This window comes from Pinus tabuliformis, chromosome 5_2, assembly GCF_031772625.1.
Source record: "Pinus tabuliformis cultivar Carrire ecotype Pingquan chromosome 5_2, CPIR1, whole genome shotgun sequence".
Lineage (NCBI taxonomy): Eukaryota > Viridiplantae > Streptophyta > Pinopsida > Pinales > Pinaceae > Pinus > Pinus tabuliformis.
Genome location: NC_142306.1, coordinates 137,767,849 through 137,778,765, shown reverse-complemented (window position 1 = coordinate 137,778,765; position 10,917 = coordinate 137,767,849). Strand labels below are relative to the sequence as shown.

The 10,917-nt window shown below is 35.0% G+C and overlaps 1 protein-coding gene across 4 annotated transcripts; it reads left to right on the top strand.

Annotated features, from left to right (window-relative positions):
- Window positions 1–1,376: 1,376 nt before the first annotated feature.
- Window positions 1,377–9,679, top strand: LOC149157893 (plasma membrane ATPase 2-like). 4 transcript variants are annotated; one of them, XM_089436046.1, is made up of 5 exons: window positions 1,377–1,792; window positions 2,047–2,146; window positions 8,288–8,420; window positions 8,504–8,536; window positions 9,217–9,679. In XM_089436046.1, the coding sequence occupies exons 2-5, from the start codon at window positions 2,088–2,090 to the stop codon at window positions 9,547–9,549; spliced, it is 558 nt and encodes a 185-aa protein (XP_089292172.1). In that variant the 5' UTR covers window positions 1,377–1,792; window positions 2,047–2,087; the 3' UTR covers window positions 9,550–9,679. The 4 variants fall into 4 exon arrangements, with proteins under 4 accessions (XP_089292172.1, XP_089292170.1, XP_089292171.1 ...); XM_089436044.1 differs by having other exon boundaries at window positions 1,379–1,792; window positions 8,956–9,679; XM_089436047.1 differs by having other exon boundaries at window positions 1,384–1,792; window positions 9,020–9,224.
- The last annotated feature ends 1,238 nt before the right edge of the window (window positions 9,680–10,917 follow it).

Genomic DNA, 10,917 nt, shown 5'->3' with positions numbered 1-10,917 from the left:
TTGGGGTTTTTTTTGGCCTTCAGATAGCGGGTTTAATGACATTGACATTCCGGGAACTATCATGGGACGTGATGGAGCCCATATCCTTCTTTCTTACCTCAATTTACTTCATGGTTGCATATATGTTTTTCCTGAACACATTCACAAATCTTTCATTCAAGAGCTTCTTCAACATTCGCTTCGGTGCTGGGCAGAGAAGACCGATGAAGAAGAGCAATTTCAACATAGAACGCTTTAGAGAACTTCAGAGGTTATCCATGCCTGGGTTGAAGCCCTCTTATTGTGGCAGGTGTCTGTAGCTATGATGATCTCTAAGTCCTCTGTAATTTTAATAGCATTTTCATGCTGACACGAGAACAAGATCTTGAATGTATCAGGATCCATGACCTATGTGCCAAAAAGTTGTAGTTATAAATATATTCGTTATACTTTATACTAAACTGTGATCCAATATCTCATCACTAAGTACATAACTTTGTTTTTAACTTGTGTATAGCTTTTAGATATCAAAAAACCAATAACGATGGCTAATAAACCTTTCGCATGTTCCAATGTCTCATCACTAACCACTTAACTTTGGTTTTAACGTGCATATAGTTTTTATGTATGAAGAAAGGAATGTTAATTGATTTAGAATGGATTTGCAAATAAATTGATGTTCGTATTGGGATTGGGGAATTTAAATATGTGCCAAAAAAAACATTTTTCCTAAAAATTATTTTTTATTCTCAAATCCTTTATGTAAAGTTTGAATTTAAAATGAAAATTAAATTCTATAAATTTTATCTAATTTATATTCTACAAATAATGTAATTTTTTAAAAATAGAAATAGATAATTAAAAATAGATATATAATAATAAAAGATATGAATCAAACAAATTTGTCAATTAATATAATAAATTATTATAAAATTATTATTTGTATGTTTTGTTTACATGTCAAGTTGAAAATAAGATAAATAAACTCGTTGATAAGGATTATTTAACATATTTATAAGAAAATGACCATTTATTTGGAATTAATGTTTTGTAAAAATAAATGTAAATATGCATATTGTGCATTGGATTAAAGAATTTGGATCAAATATTTTTATAGAGAGATAATTTTATCTTTTTATAGATAGTTAAAATTTGGATAAAAAAATTATATAGGAAAATTATTTAATTTTTTATACATAACTTTCTAACAAAATAATGTCAAAAGTGACAACAATAATTAAAAATATAATTAATTATCTCTGTAAATTTGGCTTTATCATTTCCAAAGTTTTACCACTTCAAATAATATTTGTATTTATTTATGTGATTTGTTTCTTACTCATTTTATATTTTTTATATAATTGTTATAAATTTATTACGCCGTAAGGCGTTCTTACGCCGTAAGGCGTTCCCCTTTGAAACGAATTGCCCCAGCCGTCGCCCTGTCCTATTATTCACCGTAGATTTATGGTGTTAGACGATTGAACAAAAGTTGATCGTTGATCAAAAAACGGTTCATGAAGCAAACGGTTCGGGAAACTGAAACGCGGTTCTCGCTCATGGCAATGGCGGTCATTAGATGCTTATTAGTCGCCCATGTTTTAATTTCCCTGAGTTGCAGTTTGAAAAGACTTTGAGAATAAGAGAAGTCGGATGTTCAGAAAACGATGGATGCGGCAGCCATTGCTGCTGCAGTTTCTCCAACCGCACCTTCATCCCCCGAGTTTCATAATGATATCCTCCAGAGTAGCCACGAGTAGCATCAGCACGCAGATACAGCATCAACCATGGATATTTCTTTGAAGTTCTTAATGTATGGTGAAATACCCAACTCCCTGTTTTAGGATTCTTCTCCCATACCACCGAATAATAAGAGACATTTTTTTTGTCTACCTGATTTGAAATCAGCATCGAAATCATATGATCCACAGAATTTTCCTTTCAATTTGCCTGTTGATTGAAGCTTTGATGGATTATGATACACAAGAGGCTGGTTCATGCAGCCTTTGCCGAAACAGGGGAATTTTTTAGGTTTTCTAAAAGGACCTCTCTTTTTACCGTTTGCAGGACATAAAGCTGCTTCTGTATCAAAGTTCCCATTCTTTAACATGATCATCCAAAACTGCCATGGTTTTGATGCAGTGCGAACTTCACACAAGGAACCAAGGTATAACTCCTTTTTTACTGCATGAAGGTCTGGATTATTGTAAGATTTGAAGGATGTATCAGGGAATTGTTGGCCTGCATGTAATAAATTGTCGCGCCTTTTGACTCTATGATTTACCCTACACTTCCTTGATTCTGTTCATGACGAAATATACATCAGTAGCATGCTTGCAGAGAAGGATTTAGCAAATAAATCTGCATATCAGAGAATATTATGTAAATGAACAATATTTGAAAGGAATACTATTTAGCAAGCGCATTAAAACTTATGATACATAACATTAAAACTGGTTATGTATGATTCCCAATTTCTTTAATTTCAAAAAACCAGAAGGATGCACTAGTATAAATCGTCTGCGAATGTACGTTTCGCTTCAGTGACACGGAATAAAATAATTGAATGGCGAATCCCATCTCTTCCCTTGCTGAATAAGCCAATTTCCCATAAGCTCACAAAAATCATTTTGCTTTGAAGTTTCATAGATGCAAATATGTACAGACAAAAAATAAGTTGAAGTCTGTACCTATCTCTCTTGATTCAGATTTATGCTAATCCATCAGGGTAAGTTTTATTTTCTGGGTGTAAGTTTTAACAATGTGTGCCATTCTTTGCCAATCGGTTATCTTTCTACCTTTGTTAACAAATTAAGTTCACCAATTGGCCAAGGTTTTCTAAAATACATTTATGGAAGATAGAGCCCAGGTTTACCATGCTTGCCAAATTTACAAGGGTTATTAATAAATTACAGTTTTTTCCTAAAATAGTAGTCCATGCCATACATATATATTTTTATTTTGTAAAGAGGAAAGATTCATCAACTGTACTGTATTTCATTTCTTAAGAGTTCTCTGGTTTCAAGTCACTATATTTCATTTCTTAAGAGTTCTCTGGTTTCAAGTCACTAGGCGTATGTGTGTGGCACCAAGATCCATGCAGTATTTTTTGTAGAATGGAACTTGTAATATACTACAGACCATAAGAACCACGTGTTGCCTATGACAGCAATGATTTATAAGTTAGATTTTTGTAGATCAGCTTGATGAATTTGCTAATTTACATTCATGGCCAACATTCCCCACGACCCCAAAACTTTACAAGAAGGGTTTCAATCAAGCTTACACCCTAGATCTCGCCCCACCGAGGCTTACAATTCAAGCCTGGACCACATTGTAGCAATCTAATAACTCATTCAGGCTGCAATATATTAATTCACAGTTACTTTGTAGATCAGCTTGATGAATTTGCTAATTTACATTCCTCTTCGTACATTCGTTGAATTTTTCTCCATGAATTTCAGCCATAGCCCTTTCAGTGAAGAACGGAGACCCATTTCAGTTTTAAAAAACACTATTTTGCAGGCCTAAATTTGAGAAGTAGCTTCACTTACAGTCCATCCTTCACTAACAATGGCAGCAGGTCTCCATTTGACAATACTATATGCTGTTTTTAGCCTTTTCTTTGCAGTCCTTTGAGATTGAACCATTTTCACTAATTGCTTTTTGTGGTTCCATCAAATTTCATTTTTATGGAACAGGGCAGCCATGCTTACAAGTAACTGCTATAAAAGTTCTTCATTACTTGTCAAAAAATTTACAAAGTAAATTAAGTTGGATTATTTTACAGTGCACAATTCCTTCTGGGCAAGTAAAGTAATCTGATCTTGAAGTTCCTAAAGCTTCTAAGGGAACTTCAGCTTTCTAGATAAATACCAGTCAAGATTGGTCATGGCATGCTATCTAAGGCCAGGATCTGCTACTTTCCTTAATAATGCAGCATTTAGCTGTTCTTGCGTATATACAATACCTGTCATATTCAGAATAACCGTTTGAATCATCAACTCTTTCACTGTGGATACACTGGCATGATGAACTTCAAGTTCAAGCTCTTTAAATGCAACCATCATTCTTGCAACGGGATGGTTCTGCTTAGGACACTGAACTCTGACCATGGCCTCTCGACCGAGGATTCGAACGTCAAGCTCAATATTAGGACACTGAATTTTCGAACCAAAGCCTTTGACATCTGCTGGTTTTCTTTTTCTTTCTGTTGGAAAATGTTTGTAAGTCATAGACTTTAAGTTTGTTTTGTTTTTGGTAAATATAGCATACAGGAACCTGAACAGTTTTTGAATCACTTTTTTTGACATATATCCACTTATTGGAAATAGTCCTTTATTGGTTCTGAACTGTAGAGAGTCTGTAGGCAGGTTACATCACATGTATTTTTAAATTGGCATGCTAATGAAATAATGTCATGGCATGATTATGTGGCACAAAGTCATCTCTACGATGATGTAGCATGGTTACATGGTGCTGACATGGCATGTATACATGATGTGGATTAAGGTGCCCAAGAGAAGGAGGCTAGGTGGCAACCAATGGTTAGAGGTGACGTGGATGGAAAAGTACTGAATAGTGGGATGTTGAGAGATTAGATCTCAAAGTATTAGGGGATCAAGCTTCACACTATTGGATGATCAGGAGATTAGGTACCAAGGATATGGATGTTTTCTATTGGGATTCTATCTTGATACTTATATAACCTGATACTATTATGATGTGGACTAGGTATAATGATGTGGATCCATTATAATTGTGTCCCTATGCAATGTGGAGATGTGGACAATGTTTGCCACATGTAAAGTACATATGCTAACATAGCACTTAGCGGGAAATTTTTTCATATGGGCTTAATTTTAAGCTTGAATGTAATACCCGATAAAAGATGAAATACTTACAAAAAGTATTTGTAAGTCATTGGGTATTTACATTCTTCTCTATTGATTTCTTTTGTAATATTGTGTGGATTAGTTGACTTAGGCTTTCGTTTCTTGTCATATGGAACTTGGATGCCTGAAGAATTTGACTGAGGCTTTAGTTTCCTGTCAAATGGGACTTGGATTCCTGAATTCTTCTGGCAGGATTTTTCAAAAATTGCCTTCTTTCAACAAGAATTAGAATGAAATTATCATAAGGCTCCATATTTCCTGCACATAAAACAAATTTATCAAAAAGAACCAATTTCTTCCTTAACCTGATAGAGTCCTTTCTCTGTCACAAAGATAAAGATCATACAAAAAATTGTTAAGACTGCTTGCAACGAGGAATCCTTTACATGAATCATTTGTTTCTGTTTTCCTTTGCTTACATACTGTTCACAATATTATGTCCCTTCACAACCTTCGGCAGTATTCTTGAGCTTCCCATTCAAGTCTCTCTCATTGCCTTTCAAGACAATGTCCCCCTTGACATAATTTTGCTGTTCATCTATCAGAATTTCTTCCTTCATGACAAATTCTGCTATAGAAACTCTCGGCTGGTCTTCACTTTCTATTGGCATCCATTCACTAAACATTTTATTAGCTATTTTATTCTCATAATCAATTAATAAATTCTGATTTTCTGAAAGTGAATCATTTACCTTTGGATCTATAACTACTATCTCTGTATCATCTTCTTGTCCCAGCTTCACAAATTCTTTATCTCTAAGCATCACTTGCTTCCCACTCATTAACAGTACATTAGATTACTCCTTGGCTTCTTCATCCTTTAAGGGTAACTCATGCTTCTGATCATTCTTTTCAAGGGTCTAAGTGTTCTGTCTCCCATCATAAATGTTTTTCCTGTCATATTGCCAAGGTCTGCCTAATAGAACATGGCAAACATCGATAGGCATTATGTCACACAGCACTTGATCTTTGTAACTTCCAATATAGAACTCAACCTGACATTGTTCATTTACCAACACTTGGTGACGAAACCTTGTACGGAGTAGGATGTGGCATTCCTCCCAGCTCCAAATTTGTTCACCATTTCTGCAGAAACTAAATTATCAGTGCTGCCATTATCAATGATTAATTTACAACACTTACCTTCTGACTCCCAAGCTATTCTAAACAAGTTCTTTCTTTGAATTGGTTCACACACTTCCTTGTTTGGCTTCAACAATACCCTGTTCATCAATAGAATTTCTCCTATTTCTGGAACTTCAGTATGTGCTTCTTCTTCTTTAAGTTCATTTTCGGCTTGTGCAATTTGTACCTTTCTCTGTACTACAACATTTTCCAGACAATCCACTTTATGGAAATAGTCCTTTATTGGTTCTGAACTATAGAGAGTCTGTAGGTAGGTTACATCACATGTATTTTTAAATTGGCATGCTAATGAAATAATGTCATGGCATGATGATGTGGCACAAAGTCATCTCTACGATGATGTAGCATGGTTACATGGTGCTGACATGGCATGTATACATGATGTGGATTAAGGTGCCCAAGAGAAGGAGGCTAGGTGGCAACCAATGGTTAGAGGTGATGTGGATGGAAAAGTACTGAATAGTGAGATGTTGAGAGATTAGATCTCAAAGTATTAGGGGATCAAGCTTCACACTATTGGATGATCAGGAGATTAGGTACCAAGGATATGGATGTTTTCTATTGGGATTCTATCTTGATACTTATATAACCTGATACTATTATGATGTGGACTAGGTATAATGATGTGGATCCATTATAATTGTGTCCCTATGCAATGTGGAGATGTGGACAATGTTTGCCACATGTAAAGCACATATGCTAACCGGGAAATTTTTGCCACATGTAAAGTAATTAGCACTTAGCGGGAAATTTTTTCATATGGGCTTAATTTTAAGCTTGAATGTAATACCCAATAAAACATGAAATACTTACAAAAAGTATTTGTAAGTCATATACTTAGTATGTTTTGTTTTTGGTAAATATAGCATACAGGAACCTGAACAGTTTTTGAAATACTTACAAAAAGTATTTGTAAGTCATATACTTAGTATGTTTTGTTTTTGGTAAATATAGCATACAGGAACCTGAACAGTTTTTGAATCACTTTTTTTTGACATATATCCACTTTATGGAAATAGTCCTTTATTGGTTCTGAACTGTAGAGAGTCTGAAAAGACACCCTTTCTGGAGCTTTCAAGAGTTTAGCTTTTCCTGGTTCTGAAGTTTATAAGGGAGATATGCAGATCTAAATACCCCAATACCTTTTTGCCTTGTAAGTGCAGTAGTACATTCTGAGTGTGATTTCTTTCCTACTTGACTGGAAATGACGATTTTGATCAAGGGAAAAAAGAATAGTGAGATCATTTAAAAATTGACACAACTCAAAATGTATTACTCATGGCTCTGGATCCTTAACAAAAAAAGAAATGGGGTTCTTTGACAAGGTACCTACTATCTGATCTCTAATACAAAAGGGTCAGAAAATGGAAAAGAAAATATTAAAAAGGCATGTTGACACCTGACCACCTAGCCCTAATGGCCACCATCTTTAAAGCACAGGAAGGGATTGGAGGAAGATGGAGACAGAGTAGCAGCCACCCAGACAGCCAAAGACTGTATTTTCTGAGATCGACAGGAAGTACAAAGTAACATCTGTGGGCAGAACTTCTTCTGTATCATTCTAATATATTTCTGAAATTTTGTCTGCTCCAAGAGGATTTTCTCCAGTTGAGATCTCCTTTGTTAAATTTATGGTGTGGATTTTTTTGGTTGTTGCAGTTAATAATGTATCTGCAGTTCTATTGATGGCACAATGAGTCGTAATTATGACTGGGAATATGCTCAGGTCGAACGATAACAATAAGTATGGTTTAAACTTTACATAGAAGGTTATTCCAATTTCCTTTTGCTGAAATACAGTGCACAATTACTATAACAGCAGATTAGAGGTGTAGTTAGATGCAGAGCCTTCTACACAAAAGGCTTTATTCTTAGTGTGCCTTGCAAGTAGCAAAATCTGTAGCAGATCACCCTTGCTCACACAAAATCCACTTAGTTGTTAAATCCAAAGAGTAGCAATAAGTCTGTAAATGTATTTGGCTGTTCCCTTTTTCCTATCTAGCATTTTGGTTTTGTAGCATTTTCTGTTAGGTTTAGATAAGAGGGGCTGGAAGGTTGTACTCTGCATCTAGAAATTTCAGTTGTTTGAGTGTGTCATGGGATCTCTGTTATTTGCTGTTACCTTTCAGAAAAATGCTTCGTTAAAGAATTTGCATCATTATGTTTGGGTTTATCTTTCTGGAATTCGTGCTTTTAATCGTTAATAGCATGTCTTAGCTTTATAAAATATATTCAATTCTAACTGAAAAAAAGTATTGACAATGCAGAAAATCAGTGGCAGATGCAACTGATGCAGCTAGAAGTGCGTCTGATATTGTGCTTACTGAGCCAGGGCTGAGTGTTATTATTAGTGCTGTTTTAACAAGTCGGGCAATCTTTCAGAGAATGAAGAATTACATGGTATGTAGCATGGTATTTTTGGTTTGCTTACGCACATGTTTACCTCTCACACGAGAACTAATAACTGGTCTGTATGCCCACAGATATATGCTGTGTCAATCACTATTCGTATTGTGGTAAGTACTAAGATATCTCTAGTTAATTCACAGCACGTGCAATTCTATGCTGTCAATGGCACACCTGTACATCTCTGCATGTCTTTTCCCATATCTTTATCATCTCATCATCTTCTGATTCCACTGATTACTCCTCCAACTTCCAAGTCAAGTCCTTCATCTCCAGATCTGATCTGCTGCCCGCACCAGTCATTGTGCCCTTTCCTCTGTCCCATGATTAATGTCCTTCCAGATCTTCTTCACTGAGCAATCAATCCAGTTCTGATAGGCCTTTCTACCCCCATTTTGTGATAGGCCTTTTCTACCCCCATTTTTTGATAGGATCTGATCCTCTCACTGTGTATGGGCATTGGGTTTTGAATTACAGTTTCTGTAATTGGTTTGGAGAGTGTCTGTTCATGGATTCAAAAATGTTTCAGTTGGACCAGATGGATCAATTTGGGCTTGAGCCTCTGCTGATATGGATATTCAATATGACTGCAGTCAACCCTGAGGAATTGTTGCAGCTTGACTCTGCCTGCCCATCACTGTTTGGTGGGTTGATGCAGTTTGATTCTAACAACAAGCACAACAATTCAGACTCCTCCCCCTGTCAGTCTCCTGATGGTCCGGTATTCCCTGCATTTGAAGGGTTGAATTTTTGCAACAACCTGAGCATTAATACAAATTATGTGTTGCAGAGAGGCAATGCAGCAGGTTCATGTGACAGCATTAACGATACTGATACCAACAGCAACATCTCACCTGCAGGCTCTGAAGATCTCAGAAAGTCAAATAGCTGCAACAGCAGTGAAGCCACCCAGGACCACAAGAAAGTGGCAACAAGAGATGTGTTTAAAAATTACAAAAATTTATTGATGGCTTTGATATATTTATGTCAAATCTCAACTGTGATATCAAGTTTCACTGTAACTTGTATATTATGTATCAACATTATTAGATATGCATGTGATAACATTGAACGTACTGCTCTATTCCTCCATGGCAAGCAGTTGTTGTGGTTCCACCATTGAAATTTTCTCTTGGGTGGGTTCCTAGGTGCATGAATAAATTAGAGCCCGTTCTCCTCGTTTTCTACTTTGTAAGACATTACATTTGTTATTGAAATGGAAATGTCAAAAAAAATATGGAGATGCATCAATCTCTTCTTTTTTATAAAACTCTTGGCTCTGCGATATTTTTCAATTCAATTCCATTTGTACATTGGTATGCATTTAGTATCAGTTGGCTCACGGCCTTGGATGTACTGATACAACCTGAATCAACAACACATGGTTGTGGTTGCAATGTGGTATCTTTTTCAATAACACGAATTGAAATGAAATGTTGTCAAACAATTGAATTCGCTCTGGTTTATCGATGAAATGTAATCAAACAATTAAATTCGTTCTTGTTTATCGATAAAATAGGATCAAATAATTGAATTAGCTCTTTAAAATATTTTAAAATTCTACCCTCCATCATCCAAATAACATCCAAGTCACTCAAATGCTATCCATATCACTCACAATGAAGAATGGACATCTTCAATGGTATAGATTTACATGTGCATTTTTAGCTTTTTCGGTGGAAGTACTCTCGTATAAATGCCTTGGCATTTCTCTTTTGGCTTGCTATCTTTTTGAAACTTTACATAAATACATATCAATCACAGCGAGCCATCCGAACCCTCAGAAACCAGGAAGGCTAAGTTACATAGCCATATATCATGCTCTAAGTAATTTCCACTGAACAAACTTTAGCAGTCTGTGACATGTGGCAGCATCACACTAAAATGAATTCTAGGAACTGCATCATTTGTGTAAATTGGCTGCTTGTTTCTTACAAAAAAAAATGCTAAGACTCGGTATCATGAAATATTCGGCACACTGGCATGAGAAGACATCGGTAAAGCTGCGAGTTTCATACTTTGGCATTATTGATTATCATTATACTTGTAAAATGAATCATTGAAATACTCGGCCATGGAAAGACTGGGTAACTTTGGTTTGTACATGGAGTGGAATAAATTTGAAGAGAAGGGTTACATTTATATTTTGATATTTAGTTTGTAGGAATAAATTTGAAGATAAAGGTTACATTTATATTTTGACATTTTAATTTGATATTAATATGATAAATTAAATTGTTTTTAATCTAAAAATGAAAAAAATTTGAAAAATTATCTATATTTTACACATTAAGTTTTTTATTAAATCAATTTTATACATTAGATTAGAACATATATATAGATTCACTAATATTATTAATCTATAGGAATGAAGGAGTTTAATAAGATTATTTACTATACCTTTTATAAAAATTATATGGAGCAACTTTAATTGGAACATTTGTTTATAGTATATATAGGAATCATATGGAGATAATTCAATATAATTATT

Bases quoted from the DNA above. Each gene is read 5' to 3' on its own strand.
- LOC149157893 (XM_089436044.1), top strand. From the start codon at position 2,088: ATGATCATCCAAAACTGCCATGGTTTTGATGCAGTGCGAACTTCACAC. The intron at 8,421-8,503 runs GTATGTAGCATG...GTATGCCCACAG, and splicing joins AGAGAATGAAGAATTACATG to ATATATGCTGTGTCAATCAC. The intron at 8,537-8,955 runs GTAAGTACTAAG...AAAATGTTTCAG, and splicing joins CAATCACTATTCGTATTGTG to TTGGACCAGATGGATCAATT.